Source organism: Cnephaeus nilssonii (assembly GCF_951640355.1).
Source record: "Cnephaeus nilssonii genome assembly, chromosome: 12".
NCBI classification, from domain to species: Eukaryota; Metazoa; Chordata; class Mammalia; order Chiroptera; family Vespertilionidae; genus Cnephaeus; species Cnephaeus nilssonii.
Window position 1 is genome coordinate 10,726,391 of NC_137083.1, and position 22,691 is coordinate 10,749,081.

A 22,691-nucleotide genomic window follows, 5' to 3' on the forward strand; every position below is an offset into this window, starting at 1 on the left:
CACGCTGAGAACATGGACTTTGCCCTTCAAAATCCCCCCCCCCCCGCCCCCGCATCCCATTTGTTCCCACTTGGTAGGGGCATATCTCTAATGAGTACACAACAGTAAAAATAATAGTTCTTCTCAAAGAAAGTAGCCCTCTTCCTCCCATCAGTTTGGATCCACTAAACTAAATAATAACCAGATTGTTTGGGTGACTGAGGCTTTCAGTTGAGCCCTATGCCCCACCCCTTAGAGGCCAGGAGAAGGACTTCAGATATTTAGGCACCTCTGATGATTGAACCTGTAGGTCAGAACCAACCAAAAGGCCAAGTTCAAGGCATTACCTGTCTCTGTTCTTTTGGGAAGGGTAGAGGAGCTTGTGGACAGGTGGGGTGCCTTGCCAAGCCAAAGGGATAAATTAACCCCAGCCTCCACCTAGCAATGACAGAAAGGAGTCTCCTGATAGTTCATCTCAGCCTCAGGGCCCGCCTCAGCGCCGCCTCCAGACAGCACCTGGAAATGATAGATTGGCTCTGATCTGCCAATTAACCAAGGGCCCCTTTCCCAGGCTCACCAAGGAGGAGGAACATGCCTCCAGCCAGGATACCTCCCACTGGGAAGGAGAGAGTTCTTGGTAGAGGCTTGGCCTCCTCGAACCCCTCCCCCTCCCCCAAAGAATACTGTGGCCATTTCCACCCTGGGTCCTCCAGCTGGCTCTTGCCCCTGAGTGCAGCATGGTCACCGGGGTTGAAATAGTCTTCGGTGTAGCTTTCTAGAAAAAGGTGTGACACTTAAGTATAGAGGAAGGCAGAGGCTCAGACCAGCAAGAAGAAGAAAAAAATTGGTGCTGCCCATCAGTGATCCACAGATAAATGACTGCAGGTCTTTGGGAGAGAGTTTCTGTCTGTCAAGCGGGCCTGACTCCTCCCAGGCCGGCTGTCAGCCTGGACTGCTGGGTCTAGAAAAGCAGTAGCTGGGTCCTAAGAAGAGAAGGCAGAAGAGCGGGCAAGAAAGGGAGGGAGAGTAAGAGGACCAGGTCGGGCCTTGGGATGGAGTGTTCAGAGGAAGGTGAGAAATCCAGTTCGGATAGATCTCTCTGGAGGAGGCCTGAAATGAGGAAGAATCTGGAACCCAACAATCCCCTTCTCTGTGCTTGAGTATTGGGTGCCCTCCAGTGGCACCTCAGCTCTTGCTCAGCCTATGAGAGGCATCAGAAGAGGCAGGAAACTGAAGAAGGCGAAACGGGGCTGGAAAGAGGCAGGGCGGGAGACAGGCGAGCAGTAGGTGCAAAGAGACTCGACTGGCTAGGGTGGGGATGGGGTGAGCGCATCCTGGTATTGGCATTCACACTACGGACTAGGCACAGAGCAGTCCAAGGGTTGCAAGTGCAGGCACTAGGGACGTTGGATTCTCAGATTTGGGGGACAATGAGTCACTGCTGGTGCCCAAGCCAGTCCCAAGAAAGAAGAAGGCAGCCTAGCAGCAGGGCCCATTGGGGTTGGGAACACCGGAGTGTGGAGGTGTTCCCTGCCCCCAGCTCCGTCCTCCCTAGGAGTGAGCGGGTGTTAAGCCACCTATCAAGTGACAGTCATTTGGGCTCCCGTCCCTAGAATGATTGCTGGAAATACCCCCAGCACAACAGTCCCAGCGAAAAGGCCTCACATTGTCCCGGTGCGCGCTGACCGCGCCAAGGCCGCCCCATCCCAGGCACCGCCAACAACCGCCCTCCAGCTGCCGCCCAGACGCACCGGCTGCAAGAAGAAGCGGAGGCGGCAGTGCTGGGCAGAGGCACCTGGACACACTTTATTCCGACATGCCGCCTAGGAAGGCGCGTGGAGCGCGGGCGCACGAATTACCCCATCACCGCCAGGGCGCACTCAGCCCGCCCTAGGAGGATCCGGAGGCGCTGCAGAACCCCCAGCTACCCCCTCCAACATTAGGCCCAAATCAAACGAGCCTTGGAAAGGCTTGGTCTGCTTTCTGCGCAAATCTCCTCGTTAGCCACTTCCGCCTGACGAGGTTGGCGCGGGCGCCAGCCTTCTCCTCTCCGGGTGGCCATCTCCAAACGTTGCGCGGGGAGCGAACGGGGCCGGCCCTGCGAGGGCTGCCTAGACCTTGAAGTTTGGAAAAACAACAAGAAGAGAAGTTTGGAAAAACAAGAGATTGAAACGGCTCCCTCCCTTCTCCGCAGACACACACGCACCGTCAGTCCGCCGCCACTTCCTGCCTTTGTTTTTCTTCCTCCAAAACATTTTTGGCCTCTTGCATTAGCTGCCGTGGGGCTCCGGGTTGACGATAAAAGGAAATACGCGCTGAGGACTGTTTTCTGGAGATGGCTCCGCGCTGTGGAGCTCTTGAAAAAGAACAGCTCATGGGAAACCAGTCTCCAGGGCCAAGGTTACAGCTTTGCCTGGCTCAGCCTCTTCGAGAAATGCAACTCGGACTTGGACTTCCAGGGCGGCCTTAGCCCCTGCTAGGTCTTCCCCGGAGTCGGGTGGGCTCAGCTCTGCTGTGGGGCCTCCTACAAAGCGGAAGAGTCAATTAGGCTTAGAGCAAAGTCCAAACCCCGCAGCTCTGCCTCCCCTGCTTCCCCAAGGTTTGGCCTGATCCTCAGAGCTGCGCCCACCCTCACCCCCCACCCACCCACCCACCACCAAACAGTCACACAGTCATTATGTTCTGGGTAAGAGGGGCAGGTGCTGGGAACAGTGCACAGCATTGGGGATCTGAGAACCCCATCCTGTCCCTGCTGGGGAGCTAAAGCATTCACCACTCCATGCATTTTCCCTTCTCCTGGCACCAAAGCCTTTGCCCTCATCATCTTCCAGGCAGCGCCCCTACATGCCCCCTTCCAGGCGACAAGTCCCACCCGGCACCCCGCTTCTGTCCAGCCCTTCCAATTGCCCCGCCGGCCACTCCCGGAGCACGTCCCCTGCTCCAGCCTTTCCTGGGGAATTCGCCTTTGTCTCCTGCAGACACCCATGGGCTCCAGACCTGCGGCACCCTCTCGGCTTGGCTCTCAAGGGCGCCGGAGGCATTGGTTATGTGGAACAGAGCACAGCCCCATACCGACCTTCCTGTGGGGACCCCTACTCCCTGGCACCAAGGGAAACCGGGCTAATTAGAAGAGGGGCTGCAGGCAGCTGGGGGCGGCAGCCTGGCGTCCCCGCGGGCGGGCCACCGCAGCCGGTCTGCTCCGGCACAAGCTGAAGTTGACTGCCAAAACTGCTATAAAACCCCCGGTCTGTCTAGCACTGTTTTCGGTTCCCCTAGTCGCCCCCAGGTTCAATTATAGTCTTAAAAGCCCTAATACAAGTGCAAGAATTTGTTTGCCTTCACCCAGGGGCGGGGCAAGCCCCTCAATGGTGGCGCCTTTGTTAGGGCACCGTCACTGAAACCCCTCATGCATTCCTTTTGTTCCAGGGTGGGGGTGGGGGTGGGGGTGGCGGGGACTGGGTGGGCTGTTGGGAGAGAGTTTGGGAGAGCCAACATCCAGCCGGAGAATGGCTCAAATACTGCTATTCGAAAACCTCTCCTTCCCCCTCTTCTATGACGCCTCCAAGAAAGAGATGCTGTAGAGAAATAAATATTTTTGCCTTGTTGGTCGCGCTGGAAATCAAAGTTTTTTGGTGTGTTTCTTTTTTCCTTCTTTCTTTTTTTCTTCTGCTGTAGGGCAATCCCATAATTGTGATTCCCAGCTTGAAGAGGTCTCAAGCTGCCTCTCCCCAATAACCTTCCTTCCCACCAGACCTTCTCCCTCACACCGTTACTGCCCTCTGCACAAGCCACCGTGCACAGATATGTCAAGCTCGAGATGAACAAATAATTTTGAGCTCAGTTCTCAGAGATTCAAGGAGCATGAAAGTTCTTGCAGCAAACCCGGAATAAAGAGTTCATTAAACCAATGTGCCTGCGAAGTATGATTTGTGATAAGCTACCCTTGTAAAAGAGGGGAGTAGGAGCCACATAAACATTAATGCTAATAAATTAGTTTACTCCACTACAGAGTAATTACTCCATATTATTGATATTTACAGCGGACATTCAAATGCAATGTTGAGCCATCATTTGGAGAAAATACATAATGAGAATATTCCTTTTCCAGGGCAATACATGATTAGATTTGTTATTGAGTCAGTTACAGTCAGCTCAGCAATAAATAAATAAATCGATGTTGACACTTAAATACCAAAGATCTTAGAGTTTATACGCTAAATCTCCCCAAGATATATAAATACCTTCAGCTATTTCCTGGATGGGGAAAGGGAAAAGGTTATTCTTTTTAATTTTCGACTTTGCTACAGCGACATCCAGCTTCTTCCAAGAAGATAGGTGTGGGGAGGCCTGGGGCGGCCCCTCCCAGCTCCGGCCCTGCCTAGCGAATCTACTTCTTCTTTCGATTCTCCCGAGCACTATTCACTCAACCCTGCAGGATGGTGATCACTTTCCACCATCAGTGTTTTTTCTCTCCTCTTCCCAAGAAAACGAGACTCACACTAGCCCCTATGGCCTCGGTCTCCTATCTTTACCTTGAACCTAGCCTTTTCCAGGCGGCCTGTCACCCCAGGTGCTGCGAGTTTGGGGAGCACACCTCTTTCCTTTGCAGTGTGTTTCTTCCGTGGGATGAGGAGCCGGAAAGCGCAGAACCTTCTGAGTTTCTGCCCCGCACATCCCCGGCTTTCACGCTTTGCGCGGAAGGAGAGGAGGCACGTTAGTCCTTTCTCAGCCGCTCCCTGGCCCTCGCTCCCTCTTCACTGGCCCCACTGGCCCCACAGCCCTGGAGTTCCCTCGCAGCCGGGCGGGCCCCCCAAGGTGCAGCCTGCCTAGGAGGACACCCCTCGGATGTCACCGCCTCTGAAGCAGCTCAGGCTCGCCTCTGCCGCGCGGCTCCCCAGTCCTCAGCTTTAGAAGACCGGGCGGCGGGCAGACCCGAGCGCGGCTGCGCAGCCCCCGCGCCTCGGGCGCTTCCGAGCGACTCGGAACCCCGGCCGGCAGCGAGGAGGAGGGGGCTTCTCCCAGGACAGGGGGTGGGGTGAGGAGGCCGGCCGGGAGGGTGGAGGGGAGGTGGATCCCGGGTAAGACGAAGGCCCTCCGGGACCTGCGGATCCCTGACAAACCGCGAGGGAAGCCGCCCCGGTTGTTGGCGGTTTAGGGACGGAAGGCACTAAAGCGGTTCGGAAGTGACCATGAATGCGAGCGTGTAATCAAGTCACCGTGCAAATCGGGCAAGCCACGAGGCAGGCACATCCACGGCTGCCTCCTGCCCTGGCCCCGAAGGGGGTCCGGCCAGGGTCGGAGGCAGCCGTGGCTCCCAGAGCAAGCCTGTGGGGGGGGGGGGCGCAGCGGAGAAGACCGCGCGAACAGGATCCTCCCCGCGGACTGATTCCACCACGAGCGCGCACGGGACACGCAGCGACGAGCTCCCGCCCGGCCACCCCCAGCCCGGGGCACCCCTCACCCACCCGGGGAGAGGCGGGTGGCAGGAGTGGAGCTCTCTCACCGCCCTCGGCGCGCTGGAGGGCCGGGACCGTGCCGCTGAGCGCACTGGGGCGCACCCCAGCCTCGCCGCGCGCGCCGGGAGGCCCCCCAGCCAACATGAGTTACACCGGCGATTACGTGCTTTCGGTGAGAACACCGAGTGACGATCTGTTGCTTCCCCTGAGGTAGCTACAAAGAAAGGAAACCGGGGAGGGAGGGCAGAGGGGGGGGAAAAAAAGGAAAGAGAGAGAGAGAGAGAGAAAAAAAAAAAAAAGGCCCGGACTAGCTCGCAGCTTGTCAATTTCAACATCGGGTCACATGACCAGCACCTCCCTGCTAAGGATGGGGATAGATTTCCACGTCAGCTTACGTCTCCAAATTTCTACTTCACGGATCCGCTTCAAAGAGGCAGCTGCAGTGGAGAATCATGTTAAGCTCGGCTACCGCGGAGAGCCCAAGGTAGCCAATGATGGATTTTGATGAGCGTGGTCCCTGCTCCTCTAACATGTATTTGCCAAGTTGTACTTACTACGTCTCCGGTCCAGATTTCTCCAGCCTCCCTTCTTTTCTGCCCCAGACCCCGTCTTCGCGCCCAATGACATACTCCTACTCTTCCAACCTGCCCCAGGTCCAACCCGTGCGCGAGGTGACCTTCCGCGAGTACGCCATTGAGCCCGCCACTAAATGGCACCCCCGCGGCAACCTGGCGCACTGCTACGCCGCCGAGGAGCTCGCGCACAGAGACTGCCTGCAGGCGCCCAGCGCGGCCGGCGTGCCTGGCGACGTGCTGGCCAAGAGCTCGGCCAACGTCTACCACCACCCCACCCCCGCCGTCTCGTCCAATTTCTATAGCACCGTGGGCAGGAACGGCGTCCTGCCGCAGGCTTTCGACCAGTTTTTCGAGACGGCCTACGGCACCACGGAAAACCTCGCCTCCTCCGACTACCCCGGGGACAAGAGCGCCGAGAAGGGGCCCCCGGCGGCCGCGGCGACCTCCGCGGCGGCGGCGGCCGCGGCCACGGGCGCGCCGGCAACTTCAAGTTCGGACGGCGGCGGCGGCGGCGGCTGCCGGGAGGCGGCGGCGGCGGCGGAGGAGAAGGAGCGGCGGCGGCGCCCCGAGAGCAGCAGCAGCCCCGAGTCGTCTTCCGGCCACACTGAGGACAAGGCCGGCGGCCCCAGTACGTATAAAGGCAGGGCCGTGCGCCGTAGGAAAGGGGAGTTGGAACCCTAGCGCAGCGCCGCTGTTAAATTTTTATATGCTGTTTTATAAGCATATAAGGTTTATGAAGGGCCTTTAGGTTTCCCCCAACAAAACTTCGTTATAAAAGGCGGGATCACGTGGCGAGTGCTGAAATTGGCCGTGAAATACCCACCGGCCAGGGCCTGCCTGCGAACAAACACCCTCCCTTTTCCCCCCGTTTCCCCTGCTCCGCGCCCAAGCCCGGCAGCGCGACCCCGCGCGGGGCCCGCGGGGGCTGCGGAGCCGGAGGTGGGCGCCTGTAAATTCCCCCTGCGAGGGCTCCGGGAGCCTTTGATAGCGAGGTAATCCGGAGATTTTTATAAAAACCATGTGTTGCGCCGGCTCTCCAAGGCCGGGCCGGGATTCAAAGGCATCGCTGTTTAACGATGGCGCTGGAAGCGTGTTTCACAGATAAAATAGCCCGCTTAGCTCGAGCAATATATTAACAGAAACAAATTAACCCAAAGTTGGCCTTTTTGTCCAAAGGAAGCCATTTTCCTCCCGCGCGGTGGCAATTACGTGCCGCCTTCTGTCCAACCGCTTGTTACTCACAATGGCTGTCGGGTCTGTCAAAAGCGGGTTTTTCTTTAGGTCTCAGGGAGGTTTACCCAAAAGGGGGGGGGGGAGCCAGTGGAGCCTGCCCTCCCGAAGCTTGGGGAACCCCTCTTCCCTGCACCCCATCTAAACAAGCAGCCCTGCCCTGGGGGGACCAGGATGGCTGTGTGGCCTTGGGCTCTGAGAAGCCCAGGGCAGGGGCTCCCGCCGCCTTCTCCTGACCTCGGAAGCCAGGAGGCTGGCCCAGGAGCCAGGAGCCGAGGGCCCGGACCCCGGCTGACAAAGAGCCGGCAGCCTCCCCAGATGTTACTGAGGGGGAAGACTGGGGCTGGGGCTGCCTTCAGAGCCTCCTCCCAACCGGCCCCCAGGTGCTGGAAGGTGCCATGTCCTCGGGTGGCTGTTTGTTTAGTCTGGCCGGGCTGGAGGCGGCCGGCAACCCCCACTCGGCTGCTTTGAAAGCGGCCTCCCGGCTCAAACTTGCCTGTTGCTGCGAGGAGCCCTCCGCTCCGCTCTGGAGGCAGCCTCAGCAGCCTCCCTGGGGGCCTATCTAGGGAGCTGGCTTTTATCTGGGGCTGAGCCTCCGCCTGCATCCAGTCCCCAGACCACAGGAGAAGCCTGAGGCAGGGGTCTGGGGAGCCCCTGAAGGCACTTGGGCAGGGCTTCCAGTCCCTGGGGCCAGCCCCTTTCCTCCTCTCGGGGGCTCTGGGGTGGGTCGCGGCCCCCACACCTGGCTCACTCCTGCCTCTTCCTCCCTCCACAGGTGGCCAGCGCACCCGAAAAAAGCGCTGCCCCTACACCAAGTACCAGATCCGGGAGCTGGAGCGGGAGTTCTTCTTCAGCGTGTACATCAACAAAGAGAAGCGCCTGCAGCTCTCCCGCATGCTCAACCTCACCGACCGGCAAGTCAAAATCTGGTTTCAGAACAGAAGGATGAAGGAGAAAAAAATTAACAGAGACCGGTTACAGTATTACTCGGCCAACCCACTCCTCTAAGGTTCCCGCCAGCTGGAATCAGGGTTGGGGGGCTTCATACACGGGAGATTATATGCGGATTTTGCCCTTGACAAGGTCAAGGCACACCACGCGGTGACTTTGGAAGAGAGGAGGTGTGCAAGAGAGGGGCCAGTACAGGGAGACAGCCTCAAAGGAGGCGGCCCGGGACTCTCTTGGGCATCCGTGGTTAAGATTCCTGACAATAATTGGATTCAGAGAATTGTGCATCAACTAGGATGAATGGTTTGGGACCCCTGGTGGTTCATTCTTGGAGACTGCGGGAGCTTCAGGCTGGGTGTGGTCTCCACCAGGGACTGGGCCCCCTGCCAGCCCCCCTGGGGATCGACCCCCCCCCCACCCAGGACCCTCCACTTGGAGCCTGCCCACCCCCCAGAGCCCCTGCATCAAGAAGCTAGTCCATCTCCAAAACCAGTTCAGCTTGGGGACAGGAGCAGGAGGAAAGGGGAGGGTTCCTAGATGTCCAGAATGGGGCTGCTCTCCAGAGCCAACATGAAAGGTGACTGGACTAAGATGACTATGAGGTGGGAGAGGGCTGCTGGTCCTTGAGGGGAAACCAAAAACCTACGATTCCAGGTGGCATCAGTGGCCCTCCACTCCTCCTCGCCACTCACCGCACTGTCTCAATCCTGAGCTTCTTAGCAGTTGCCTCCTGCAGCCCACCTAGTGTTTCAGGGCCAAGAGGGTCTTCGCCCTGGCCTCTGCCCAGGCAGGCCTAAAGCCTGCTTGCAGAGTATCCTATTCCCCAAGGTGGAAGACATCAGACAGCAGAGAGGCTGTGCCCAGGCGCTGGCCCCTACATCTCTGCAGGAAATGCCTGTGGAGCGCAGCAGCTTGGCAGAGCTTCTGCCACACTTAACGGAAGCTTGGATTTGCTCAGCAGAGGAGCCGGCCCGGCCAGCAGTCCTCAGCTATGAGGGGCGCAGGTCCCCCAAAACACCCGGTTCCAGCGCCACACTCTACCCTTCAAGGCCCCGGAACTGAGCTTGGGAGCTTCCAGCAACCTTCCAAGAGCTGAAGAGTGATTTGGGATTATTTTAAAAGATAAATATTATATTATATATATATATATTTCCCTGCAGGAACCAAAGCGAATTTTAAAAGATGCAATGTAGAGAGAGAAAAAAGATGATGAAAATATTTAAAGGCTCTATCTGTTTACAGTGTTCCACGGTTAAACTCACTCACTGCTAAGAATATTTGAATGTACGCTTCATACAGGGATGGTGTTCAAAAGACTTGTAAATAAAGAAACCATAACCTATCTTGTTTGAATACTTTTTTTTTGCCATTACTTGATTTCCTCCGGGGTGTAAGAGGGGGCAGGAAGGGTGTTGGGAATGGTCTTTTTAATTTCTTGCAATATGTTGAAAGCGCTGGCGGTTTTCTCTGAGGTGTTTCTGCCCCACAGTGTCGGGGGACCTCAGCTGGGAAAGCCTGGCCCCAGCCCATTGGACCTGCCTCCCTGTGCTAAGAAGATGCGTCTGGTGGCTCTGCTTGTAAAGGAGTGTTGGCCTGTCCTCTGTTCTCGCCCATCGTGGATGTCGCAGCATGTATACAAGCGACAGGGCACAAGGAAAATAAAGACTGTGGAAACTTGAGCATTGGGTCCTGGTGTGACATTTCTCTCCTTGCTCACCTTTTACTGCCAAATGTCTACCCCATCACCCGCCCCCCCCACACACACACACACCAGGAAAGGGGCAAGTTACTAGGCCCCTGAGGGGGTAGGGGGGGGCGACTTAGGATTTAATTCCACTAGAAGCCAGGCTCAGGAAGCCAAGGTGACTGGCCAGGTCCTTTGAGGAAATGGGGTCCCAGGAATAGGGTATCTCGGGACTTGGAATATGGGGTTTCATCCTCTGACTGCCCAGCCCTGGAGCAAACCTTGGGCCTGACGGGGTCAGTGGATCTGATCCCAGGCTGGGCTCCCTCACCTCGGGACCAGCAGGACTGACGTGGAACCACTGTAGGGTGCCCTGGGGAACCCTTCAGCAAGAGGGAGAAGGGTGCGGGTACAAAGACAGAGCAGACTCTCGGAGTCTCTAAGGGTGCTTTCTCCCCAGCACCCAGCTGACATGGCCTTTTCCCTTTGGGGAAAGAAAGATGCCGCTTCTTCGCTTCTTCTTTGTTTCCTGCCTTTGAACTTCTGCCTTAAAATTGGACATCACCATCACCATAACCTTGAGGGGCAGGGCAGAGAGGCCAGAGCCTTTTGTTGCCACCCCACCCCCACCCCACCCTCTCCCTAGCCACCCAGGCAGGGCCAGAGCAGCAGACAGGATCCAATTTGGAGAGGGGCCCCAGGCCCCAGGCCCCAGGCCCCAGGCCCCGCTTTGTTTATCTGTTTGTGTGTTTGTCTAACTGGCGCGACTGGGAACCTCGAGCTCAAAGGGGAGTGGGACAGACCCCGGAGATGAATGTCTAGGTTGATAGACAGACACAGAGGTGAACAAGGACTCTCCAGAGGGGCAGGGAGGGGGTGGGCAGGGAAGCCCAAGGTTTAAGGAAAGACTTCCTTTGGGATGGTTAAAGATTAACCAAAGTCTCCCAAGTTGCTAGAGAGAGTCTAGCCAGAAAGACTGTTCGCGGGCGGGTGGCGAGCGGGGCGAGGGTTTGATTTCTGAGCCCTATAAAAGCCCATCCTCCGATGGCTGTGACAATGTGGTCGTAAACCCGTCCGGGGCCGGCCAATTTGCATATTTGGAATGCGCCGCTATAAACCCGGCTGGGGTTTTGCAGCAATTTCTGAGATGTAAAAGTGAGATCTCTTTAGCAGCGGGGCTGGGCACATTCTCTCGCTGTCTCTGCCTGGAGCCTGCTTCCCTCTCCCGGCTCGGGTCGGAGTTCGGGCCCGGCGTAGGCGCTCAGCCGCCACGAGATGGCGCCCTTCCGATCAATGTCAAAGCCGCCGGGGAGCCGGGAACCCCAGCGCGGTTCTTGGCCTTTGTTCGCTTCTGATACTAAGAGCTGCACGTTACCTTATTTCACTTGTCCCGCTCCCTTTCATCTCAAAAAAGGGGTGCTCACCTGCAAGATGTGGTTGGTGCTGTCATTTGCAGCAACGCGCCTTCTCTAGGCCTCGCGGGCGTTCTTGGCGCGGAGAAGCCAGCTGTCCCCGGGCAGGGATTTCTTGGGAAATGTGTCAAGGTAAGAGGCCACAGGTTTAGCGATTTCTAACGGGCTGGGGCGGGAGGAGGGAGGTGGCCCATGTGTGAGCCGGGCAGGGGAGAGTGGCTGGGTTTGTGCGCTCCGGGGTGACGCTATAGGTGGCCAGCCCACCTACCTCCGCGGAGCTCCCTAAGGTTGGAAAGGGGAGGCCTAAGTGGAAAAGTGGACGATTTCAGCTCCTTGCGCCGCTAAAAACCCAAGGCAATCCTTCCATTTTGTAAAAGTATTCAGACTGGATCGGCCAGGGAGGGGGCGCACCTAAGAGAAAGAGTCTGGGCTGTGCTGGCATAGGGGTTTGTGCTGGGGGAAAAGAGATGGCGGGACTGGGAAAAACAGAAAGTTTCTCCTCCAAACAATGAGGTGGTCAGCAACCGTGGTCGCTGGGGCGGGCTTATTCCCTGGGGCAGACGGGCGGTGGTCGCTGGTTTCCAGCTAGGTGCGGTCTCTAGGTCTGCCTAAGCAGCCAGGGGGGAACCTTTGTTCCCCAAAAGGCCAAAAAAGTGGCATTTGATTTTCCAGGCTTCCAGAGAAGTCTATGTCACTTATTTGGACCGCACCGCTATAAACCTGGCTGGGATTCTGCAGCAATTTCTTAGATGTAAAATGGAGATCTTTTGCAAGGATGCGACCATTGTACTGCCCAATGCCTATCTATTTTAAAAAGCTGGCGCTGAGGACAAATTAGGGTCAACCATCCCTCCATCAGGGTTGTCATAAAACAATTTCACAATAATCATTTCACTTACATTTTGGAGGACAGATTCAAATTCCCCCTTTTCCTATGTTTACATCTGTATTCCAATATGTTGTCATATGGTTTCTTGAGATGGTTATTTTTTTCACAAGCATGCAGTGCATGAGTGAGCGGGCGAATCTTAGAGAAAGTAAGTGCTGCGTGTGTGTGTGTGTGTGTGTGTGTGTGTGCCTGTGTATACATATGTATACATTTTCACCTTCAAAGTCACTAGTCTTTGTTGAGCACAGGCTCCCAAAGTCTGCCAGAATAAGGCAGCCAAGCAGTGGGCGCCCACACTGCGCTCTCTGCAGCCTGAGCCATCCCTAAAATCCCAGAGCCGCCTCGAGTTTCAAAGACAGAGGCAGTTAATTGGGGACAAAACTAAGAATATTGCAGTTTAGGATGTGCGTGAAGAGGCCCCAACACTTCCCCTGTCAGGAGAACAGGACCAGTTCAGTGGTGGGATTTAGAAAGAAAAAAAAAAAGTAAAATGGGTTGTTTTGCACCTGATTGATTCAAAGCAAATACATCAAATACCTCTGGAAATATTACTATTACTAAAGATGATGGGGAAAAGAATGGCACTGCTTATCAAAATGTCTTCTAATTCTGCAGTAAATGCAGGAATCAGAGCAGTCCCGGAGTTTTTGTTAAAGCGGATATGTGAACGCAGCGTTGATTTTTCCTCTGCGGGCCAAAGCCCAACTCTATGGCCGGTCTGAGTCTCAGAAACATTCAGATAAAAACTGTTTACTGCCTACCTGAATCTCAGGAACTAGTACTTTTTAAGGAACTTTTTGTAATAACAGTTTGATTTTCGTGGTGGTTTGCAAGGGCTTTCTCGGGAGGAGGAACCCGCTGTCCGTGAACTGCATCGCCAAAGGGTTTATCCCACTCTCCTGGCTGGCCTTTACTCTGGCCCCACAGCCATGGGGGAGGGGTGTGATTACCCAGGTAGAAATAGGCGATGTTTACTCCTAAATAAAACCTGGGGTCTGGCGGCGTTCACATAACTGCACAGGCCTGGTTGAAGCTAGCAGTCGCCGAGTTTTAGGTCAAAGGCGTCCAGAAGGCGAGGGAGAAATTCAACAGCTGGGAAGGAGGGGGAAAGAAAGAGAGGCAACCGGGCCAGGGGAGAGAGTGTGCCTTGCAGCCAGCCTTGCTGCAATTGAATCGCTTTTCTTAATCTCTGGAAGGGGGAGGGGGGCACCTGAGGGAAGCCGAGGCGTTCGATAAATGGAATATTCTATTGAGCAAGCTCACACCTCGGTGTTACAGTCTGGGAAGTAGTCTGGGGAGTGTGGAGGCTTGAGGGCGGTCAGGGATGCTGAGAGCTCCAAACCGACTGAGAGGGCTTAACTTGAGCTTCTGCTACGGTGATACCTTCTTGTTCCAACCAGCAGGCCAGCGTGCGTCCCCAGCCTACCCGCAGCCACTCCTTGGGCTTTCGGCGCTGCAGGCCCAGCGTGGGGTTGGGCAGTGGTCCTAGGTCAGAGAGGGGCTCTCACACAGGTTTACACGCTTAAAAAAAAAAATAAAGCAAGAAACAGCACAAAGGAAATATCCCAACTGGTTTATTACAAGGGGTGGCGTGGAGGAACGATGCTGGAGAAAAACATCCAGCTCTCCCCAAAGAGCAGTGAAGGCCCAAGGACCAATGCCATGGTCTGGGAGCCAGGAGCCTTCTTGCAGCAGATGCAGCATCAGTCTGGCTTCTGTAGCTTGGATCGGCACGTGCACGCTCTTGGACCCCATCCAGCCTAGAAGCCCATTTGGCCACCCTACCGGGCCCTGATCAGACCAGGCCCGAGCTGCTTAGAGCAGGGCACCGGGCTTGTCTTACCCGTCAGATCATCAGGGGCGCAGAATTCCGGGCGAGTCCTGAAACATTCTGGAGGGCCTTGGCTTTGAGGGGTCTCCGAACCCCTTCAAAATGATGGGTCCAATTGTGGGAATGCACAGACTACCATTTTCCGTAGGTCAAGAGGCAGGGCTTGGCCTTAGTTTTTGCAAAGGGGCCTTAACTTCCAAAAAGGTTACGAAAGACGGGTTTAGACCATAGTCTTTCACTTTATTTTCTTAGCCGCCCACCTCAAGCATCCTCTCCTATGGCCACGGGTCCTTCCCAACCTGTGGCCTGGGTAATTGCTCTGAAGAGGCACTAAGTCCTGGCCCACTGGCCTGATGGGGCTCATGTTTTCCCCAAGAAACCCTCTCTCGTTCTTGTGACCTACTTTCCACTTGGCAGAGCTTCCCTGAGAGGCATGAACAGCACTGAGGGGCAAGCCCAAGCGCAGGTAGCCCTCGGCTTTGCGGCGTTTCTCCGCAGCTCTGCGGAGCACAGCGTCCTGTCAGCTCCACCCTCCTGGCAAGGCAAGTCGGGCCAGGACCAGGCCCGTGGGAGAAGGCCCGAGGCTGCGGCGCTCTGACACCTTTCCGTGCTCAAGTTCGTTGGCCTCGGGGGCTTAGCCAGGTTAGAATTTGCCTTGGTGTGCGCGGGAGAGCGGCGTGGAGCGTGAAGGGTAGTTCCTAACCTTCCGCACTGGCTTCTGCCGCACGGATGCCGCAGCCTCAGGACCCTGCCAGAGGGGGAAGAACTGGCTTTCTCTATCACCTTCTCGCTTTCCTCTCCCTCCGTTCTTCTCGCCTCCTGTCCCTCTCGCTTTTTCTTCCTCCATTTCCCTTTCCTCCGTCCCAGATGCCCGGTCTCGCAGCGTCAGTAACCTCGGGTAGCAGAGGTGGAAGTGGTTGGAGCGCAGCGCAAGCGCTGGCGCGGCCTCCGGGGCTCTGCGCTCCCAGTAGCTGCTGCCCACAGAGACCGCAACTGCTTGCATCTCAGGAGCCAGCTCCTGGGTTCTGTCGCCTGCTCTCCCGAGAGCTCTCCCTGGGTCCTCTCCCGCGTCGCTTCCTCCTTGGACTTGGTTTATACTTGGAAGAACAAGGCCACATGCCCAACAAATCACCCGGGATGCAAGGGTCTCCCCGCGGCGCGGTGGGCTGCCGGGGCTCTCGGTGAGCAGCAGCCCCCGCCCAGGCCTCTGCAGGGGCCGGAGCTGGTGGGGCGGGCAGGCCTGAGGCATCCTGGAGAGCTGTGGCCCGCAGGCCAGGGGCAAGGCCGCGACCTCCCGGGCTCCACTGGATCCGGCCGGAAAAGGTCGAGTTTCCTGAGACAAGTCTGAGGCCCACACTTGGGGGCTAGCGCCCAGGGCCCGCCGTTTGCAGTTGACTTAGAGCAGGTCCTCGCAGCCAAGGAAGAAGGAGACCTGGGGGTCCGCTGAGCAAGGGGCCCCTCCCCTCAAGGCTCCCATCGCTGGGCCAGGAGCCCAGCCCTGCCTCGCCGGGAACAGATCTCCTCCCCGCGGGCCTCGTTAAAATGCGTATCTGCGGGAGTGAGGGCCGCTCCAGCCGGGTTTGGAGGGGAGGAGGAAGGAGGGAGGGGACGGAGAGGCAGGAGTGCGGGGACACTGGGTCCTGTTGTACCTAGCCTCCCGGAGCAGGCGAATGCCAAGGCTGAAGGGAGGAGGCGAGAATACGGTGTCAGAGGTGTCTGCCGGCCGCCCCTCCTCCAGGCTTCCCCTCCAGGTCCTCACCTCAGGGCAAGCCAGAGACCCTGCCCGAGACCAGTGTTCCTTTCACGTCCCTGCAAGGGCCGGGAGCTTGGAGCCTGGCAGGGTGATGGGGCTGGGGGCGCCTGGACCTGGACTCAGAGGAGGGGTGGAGGAGTCCTTCAGGTTGCCTTCCACAACCCCCACTCATGCCAGCCCACCAAGGTCCACCCGGGAGCAAGCCGGGTCTGGGCACCAGAGGCCAGGAGCCCAACTAGATCCACAGACCGGCAGCGGGGAGGACAGGGCCCAGGGCATCCCATTTGGGGGGAAATTCTGTGTGGAATGCAAAAATTAAGTGGCAATTGCCAGCTTCCAGTCCGCTCTGGACTTCAGGCACCCTGAGGGTCCTGGCGGCCTAGGACCGGGTCTGCCACTTTGGGGAGACAACTCCAGACCTGAATGGGGAGAGCCTGAGGCCCCCCCCCCCCAGAGGACCCCTGAGTGTTTGGAGTGGACGGAGAGCTAGTGGCGAATTCCGAACTAAGGAAGGGGAGCGCCCAAGGCCGGCCAGGGTGCACACCATGAACACCCCGCTGGTTAACAGCGCGGGGCGAAGGACCCTGCAAACACAGCTCCAAAGAGGGTTCGCGTCAGGGCAGGGGCTGGGCGAGCCCAAGGGCCGGGTTCCTTCCCCGACCCCGGCCACCTGGGGGCGGCCCCCGCCGCTGCCGGCCTTGGGGCGGAGGTACGGGGCGTGCGTCTCGCGGCCCGTCAATACAGATTACATATTTATATCAATCGCGGGCTCGGAGGGCGCCCTCGGAGAGCGGCCCCAAGCTACGAAATCAAACTGGGAGTGGTCGCGCGGCAGCTCTGGCTCGGGATTGGCTGCGGGCGCCCGCCGCGGTGCGGGGGGATTGCTAATCGTATTCAGCATGTTTTGCACAAGAAATGTCAGCCAGAAAGGGCTATCTGCTCCCTTCGCCAAATTATCCCACAACAATGTCATGCTCGGAGAGCCCCGCCGCGAACTCTTTTTTGGTCGACTCGCTCATCAGCTCCGGCAGAGTCGAGGCCGGCGGCGGCGGCGGCGGCGGCGGCGGCACGGGGGGCGGCGGCTACTTCGCCCACGGCGGGGTCTACCTGCCGCCGGCCGCCGACCTGCCCTACGGGCTGCAGAGCTGCGGGCTCTTCCCGGCCCTGGGAGGCAAGCGCAATGAGGCGGCGTCGCCGGGCGGCGGCGGCGGCGGCGGCGGCGGCGGCCTGGGTCCCGGCTCGCACGGCTACCCGCCCGCGCCCCTAGACCTGTGGCTGGATGCGCCCCGCTCCTGCCGGATGGAGCCGCCGGAGGGGCCGCCGCCGCCGCCGCAGCCCCAGCCGCCGCCGCCGCCGCCCCCGCCGCCGCAGCCCCAGCCCCCGCCGCAGGCCACTTCGTGCTCCTTCGCGCAGAACATCAAAGAGGAGAGCTCCTACTGCCTCTACGACTCGGCGGACAAATGCCCCAAAGGCTCGGCCGCCGCGGCCGAGCTGGCCCCCTTCCCGCGGGGCCCACCGCCCGACGGCTGCGCCCTGGGCACCTCCAGCGGGGTGCCCGTGCCCGGCTACTTCCGCCTCTCCCAGGCCTACGGCACGGCCAAGGGCTACGGCGGCGGCGGCGGCGGCGGCGGCGCGCAGCATCTGGGCGCCGGCCCGTTCCCCGCGCAGCCCCCCGGGCGCGGCTTTGACCCGCCACCTGTGCTGGCCCCCGGCGCGGCGGACGCGGCCCGGAAGGAGCGAGCCCTCGATTCGCCGCCGCCCCCCACGCTGACATGCGGCGGCGGCGGCGGCGGGGGCTCGCAGGGCGACGAGGAGGCGCACGCGTCGTCCTCGGCCGCCGAGGAGCTCTCCCCGGCCCCTTCCGAGAGCAGCAAAGCCTCGCCCGAGAAGGACGCCCTGGGTAAGCAGGGGGCGTCCAGGGCCGCAGCCTGGCGGGCAGGCGGGCAGGCCTGCCCCGCGACGGGAAGGAGTGCGCGCAGCAGCCGCCCGGCCTTGGCCTGAGCTGCAGGCAGCCTGACCTTGTGAACTTGCTTTTTAATATTTGGGCGTGGGGACGCAGTAAAAATTCATGTCCAGCTTTAGTGCCCCACACCGAGACGTCCTCTGCGCCGGCCTCAGCTCACCCCGACTGGGGGCGAGGATCCCGGCGAGCAGCACCCCTCTGGTGCGTGTCCTCCGTGGGCCGGAGCACCCTCACCCGTGGTCTGGGCCCAGGCTGCGAGGCGCGGCCCACGCGGGGGAGGGGAGGGAGGGAAAGTGGCTCGCCCGCAGATAGCACGGATGTTTGTAAGGCATCCAAAATAAGCAGCCGCCAGCACCAATAAATAAGCCCATTAACCGGCGAAGTTCGAGTTTACGATCCCCCATGCTTTTTTCAAAGTTGCTGCAGGGGCGGGAATCCTTGTTGCGGGTAGAAGAAAGGCAAATCCGGCCCGAACGCCCGGGCCCTGAGCTGAGAGGCAGAGAGGGTCCTTTTCGCTTTCCCTGGAACTCAGAGTCGCCCAGACTGCACGTCCCTGGCTCCTGGAGAGACGTGAGGGCAGCAGGCCCTTGACCCCAATCAGTTTTTTTTTTTTTTTTTTTGGTGCCTTCCCCAAGTCCCAACTATGTCCGTCTTCCTCTCCTCGCCAGGCCTTGGGCAAGGAGGGGGCTGCAGTTGAGACACAGCTATGCTGCCCACCCCCCCTTCCAAGTAAGCACCCTGGACCCCAGGCTAGGGGGCTACAGGAAATGCTTGTATGCCTTGGGGCAAGACGCAAAGAAAAAATAAGGCATTAAGTTCAAGGTATACAGGCCTGTCCTCCCAGGTCCTTCGTTCTGCGAGCACCTGGCAGCTTTGTGCTAAAACAGGTGTTTGGAAAGAAGTGGGTGAAAATGTGAATTGGGGGGGGGTAGGTGTAGATTGGGGGCCCATTGGATTTTGCACGTTCCTTTTGGAGGAACTGCTCTTCCCGGGCAAGCAAGCTAACGGGGAGCGGAGAGGGTACCTCTCTGTGTGTGACTTAGGGCATCCCTCTGGTGGCAGAGGCGGCCCCAATTCACCCCGGTAGTCAGCCCACCTTGCCTCGATTTAACCTTCTCCTCTTTATTCCCTTTCAATGCCAGGCAATACCAAAGGCGAAAACGCGGCCAACTGGCTCACGGCGAAGAGCGGCCGGAAGAAGCGCTGCCCCTACACCAAGCACCAGACGCTGGAGCTGGAGAAGGAGTTTCTGTTCAACATGTACCTTACGCGAGAGCGGCGCCTGGAGATCAGCCGCAGCGTCCACCTCACGGACAGACAAGTTAAAATCTGGTTTCAGAACCGCAGGATGAAACTGAAGAAAATGAACCGAGAAAACCGGATCCGGGAGCTGACAGCCAACTTTAATTTTTCCTGATGACGCTCCAGGCAATGCCTTTCGTTTTTTGTTTGTTTCCCCCCCTGCTTCCAGAGAGCCATTCTCCTCCCTCTGTCTCCGGCCTCCTCCCAGGAACTCGCACCTGTGCGGGCGCCCCTTCCTCCCTCCCCCACGCGCCATCTCGCTGGCCATGACATCAGCGCAGGGCTGGCTGGTTCTGACGTTTTGTTTTGTTTCTTTGTCTGTTTGCTAGGTGCTGATTTGTTGTTGTTGTTGTTGCTGTTGTGTTCTGGGGGAAAAGCCATATCGCTCTAAAATTCTGTGTAGATAAAGATTGTCCTAAGTGTCAAGTGCGAACTGGGATGGTTTGTCGGCCGGATTACTCCACTGCTCAAAATGGCCCCTGTGCTCCCGGTGGAGCCGGTTTCCTGCGGGGGGCCGGGCCAGCCCAGCCGGAAGGCCCAGGTCCCATTGTAGGCGCTGAGGTGTCTGGCCTGAGGTCAACGGTGCAAGGAGCCACCAGCGGCTCCCTGGCCCGAAGCGTTGGGCTGTGTTTAATCAGGGGATGCAGGCCCTAGGTTTCTTTTTTCTTTCTTCCTTTCTTCCTTGGCAAAGAGAAGGGCTTATGGGCATGGGCATACAGGTTGACAAAAGGGCTTGACTTTGGCTGATGGGAACATGGAGGGAGTCAGAAAGATGAAATGTTCCTTCCTCTGTAAGATATCCCAGCTTAAAAAGAAAGAAAGAAAAAAGAAAAAAAAAATAAGACCAGGATAAGGAAACTCCTCTTCCAGTTTGTGTAAGGTCTTGCATTGTGGGACTAAATTATTTCCCTTTCCTCTGAATTTCCATATCCTCTGGCTGTAGATAAATAATCTGATGTAGTTCTGTTTATACATGTGGATTTAGTGGATTTTTGTCATAAAGTAATCGTTACCACTGGTAACACACGACAAGCACACCACAACTCTCCCTATCTTGTGGAGGTTTGTTTCCCCCTCCCCTTTTTTTCCTTCCTTTTTTTTTTTTCTTTCCAAAATTCATGGAAGCCAGGAGGGCTGGGGCAAGCGGAATAGACTAGAGAAGGGAGACATTGTTTGGTTTCCTTAATACTGTGAAGTTACATGCATAAAAGGGTCAAACCTGTAGGTGCAGAAAAAGAAAAAAAAACTATAAATGCAAATCTGTATAAATGTCTATTATTATGAAAAATTGCCAATCTTGTTTTATGCAAATGCATTCTATCGTTATTATAAATGTTAGTTCTAGCTCTATTTACTTCTAATCTTAAATCAGAATAAATTAATATTGTAATGCTGCTGTGCGTGGAAAAAAAAGATGATGTTTATGTTCTTATAGAAGAATAAAAGCTGTGGAATGAAGCTTTTTAATTTTACCTCTTTTTTTTTTTGACTTCTTATCTTCACCTTCCACTTTATCCCGTCCACCACTTTTACAACAGGAGGGCTAGCCCGCGCCCCCTGCAATTACTTTCGGCATCTATTTAAATATTACCTAGACAGTCGTAATTTGTCTGGGCCCTATAGCCCTGGTGCCGTAAGGTTTGTCGGCTTTTGTTCAGTTTTATGACTTGCTAGTATATCTGGATTGTGGCTGTCTTGGACCGGTGGTTTCAGTTGAGAGGGGAGCTTCCTAGACAGAGGAAGCCAGACAGGATTTCTTTCGGGAGCCCCAGGGAGGCTCGCCAAGGCTGGCTATTTTGTGGGTCCCCTGGTCCTAGACGACCCCCAGTCTAGGAATCCCGGGAGCAGGCTGGGCCCACAGCGCCTCACTAGCGTCCGAGGCAGCGATTAGGTAGACCGCGGCCGGACTGGGCTGCCTGGACGCCCCCCCCCTCCCCCAGCACAGCCTCCCCCACCTGGTCGCCCTCCGCGGGGCCACGCGTTTCCTGCTCGCGGGAGGTGGGGGGAGGCGACGGCAGGGGGGAGGGGGCGCGGGAGCGCGCGCCCCGGCTGGCTGCCTGGTGGGGAGGGAGAGAGGGGGAGAGCGAGCGGTGGGGAGCGAGCGCGGGAGGCCGAGGCCAGACAGGGAGCCGGGCTCGGGGCTGCCCCTGGCGCTCTCGCGTCTCCCAGGGCTGCCGCCGCTCGGCGCCCGCTGGCTGAGCGGCACGATTTGGGAAACGGGCGCGCACGCTGCTCGTTCTCTCTTCTCGCTTCCTCCCCTCCTTCTCTTTTCCTCCCGCTCCTTTAACTTACTTCCCTCCCTCTCCAAGGTTTACCTTACAGGGGCCGGTGGCTTCCCCCTTCGTAATGCCTTAGCGGCAGCCCCGGACGCTGGCAGCGGCGGGCGCAGGTTGGCGAGGGGCCGGGCCGGGTGCGATCGCAGGGTTCTCCCGCGGCGGCGGCGGCGGCGGCGGCTGCAGCGGCGGCGGCGGCGGTGGCGGCGGCGGCGGCGGGCGAGCACCAGAACTGGTCGGTGATTTAGGTAGTTTCCTGTTGTTGGGATCCACCTTTCTCTCGACAGCACGACACTGCCTTCATTACTTCAGTTGAAATCGTCTCCAGGTACCTGTGCGCGCGGAGGCCGGGCCGGGCCGGGCGGGGCACCCAGGCTCCGGGCGTGCCAGGCCTGTGGTGGCAACCTCGGCTTTTCCCGCGCAAGAACCTCGTCCCTGCTTCCTTCTCAGAGCTCTGCCAGGCTGCTGGCCTCACCCCCATCTCCACCTGGCCCCTGCAGGTACGGTCAGGTTAGCGGTGCCTTAGCGGACGCCGGGGGCGTGGTAGGAATTCTGGGCCCGGGGCCATTCAAGGTCAGGGGCGCACACTTCCCTCCCGAGCCTCTGCTGCTCCTGGCCCGCGCCTAGCCAGGGACCCCGCCATTCTCCTGCAAAGCCAGGACAGCATCAGCCCCGATCCAGGGCAGGAAATAAGAAAAGATCCCTTTGCCAGTGAAGACTCGGGACAAGCTAGAAGGAACAAGGCAGACAGGGGCTGGGATCCTGGCCTTGTCACTTACCCTTCTCTCTTGTAAGCCGCTTTCCGCTCCCAGGAGTCGCCTTTGACTCTTTCCTTCCTTCTTTCCTTCCTTCCCTCTCTGCTCTTTCTTCTCCATCTTCTTTTCTTTGCTTCTTCCCTTCTTCCCTTCAATTTGTTTATTTCCTTTGCTCTCTCTGTGTCCATTTCCCTCCCTATCTCCATTTCCTCTCCTCTCCAGCTCTTCCTTCTGGAGGGACCTAGGGCTGGCTTGGGAAGAGCCAGGGTGGAGGCTGTCTTATTATTATTTTTTTCTCTGTGCACTCAAGTAGAGATCGTGTTCTGACGAGGAAGGGTGCGCTGGGGCATCTGTCGCGGGCTGTGGATCTGAGCGCAGACTCGGCCTCGGTTACGATCACGACCGGATGGCGGCGGCCTTGCGTTCCTCCTCCATCGGTCAGCAACAGCAGCCTGGGAGATCCGACTGGGGAGCGTTCCCGAGGTTTTTGCAAGGACGCCTTCGCCAGCTTCACTGGAGGCCCGAGGCTGGGGCCTGGGCTGAGGCTCAGCCAGGCTCTTGGAGGGCACCTTCCCGAAGCTTCGGAGGCTCCGGGGCCCTGTAGGTCTCAGCTCCGGCTTGAACCGCGATAAGGGAGCCCC

The 22,691-nt window shown here is 57.9% G+C and overlaps 2 protein-coding genes and 1 long non-coding RNA gene across 4 annotated transcripts; 2 read left to right on the forward strand and 1 right to left on the reverse strand.

Moving 5' to 3' along the window:
• Nucleotides 1-1,426: 1,426 nt before the first annotated feature.
• Nucleotides 1,427-6,107, reverse strand: LOC307108194. The gene is made up of 4 exons (XR_013814289.1): nucleotides 5,990-6,107; nucleotides 4,512-5,872; nucleotides 2,186-2,503; nucleotides 1,427-2,096 (listed from the first exon to the last, which is right to left on the reverse strand). It is a non-coding gene; the product is annotated as an uncharacterized lncRNA (long non-coding RNA).
• On the forward strand, nucleotides 5,910-9,815 carry HOXA11 (homeobox A11). The gene is made up of 2 exons (XM_079785959.1): nucleotides 5,910-6,638; nucleotides 8,016-9,815. The coding sequence occupies exons 1-2, from the start codon at nucleotides 5,927-5,929 to the stop codon at nucleotides 8,246-8,248; spliced, it is 945 nt and encodes a 314-aa protein (XP_079642085.1). The 5' UTR covers nucleotides 5,910-5,926; the 3' UTR covers nucleotides 8,249-9,815.
• A 1,339-nt stretch (nucleotides 9,816-11,154) lies between these two features.
• On the forward strand, nucleotides 11,155-20,480 carry HOXA10 (homeobox A10). Of its 2 annotated transcripts, none has more exons than XM_079785958.1 (2): nucleotides 11,155-11,416; nucleotides 18,863-20,480. In XM_079785958.1, exons 1-2 carry the CDS (start codon nucleotides 11,407-11,409, stop codon nucleotides 19,135-19,137), a joined length of 285 nt encoding a protein of 94 aa, XP_079642084.1. In that variant the 5' UTR covers nucleotides 11,155-11,406; the 3' UTR covers nucleotides 19,138-20,480. The 2 variants fall into 2 exon arrangements, with proteins under 2 accessions (XP_079642084.1, XP_079642083.1); XM_079785957.1 differs by lacking the exon at nucleotides 11,155-11,416 and adding an exon at nucleotides 16,139-17,657.
• The last annotated feature ends 2,211 nt before the right edge of the window (nucleotides 20,481-22,691 follow it).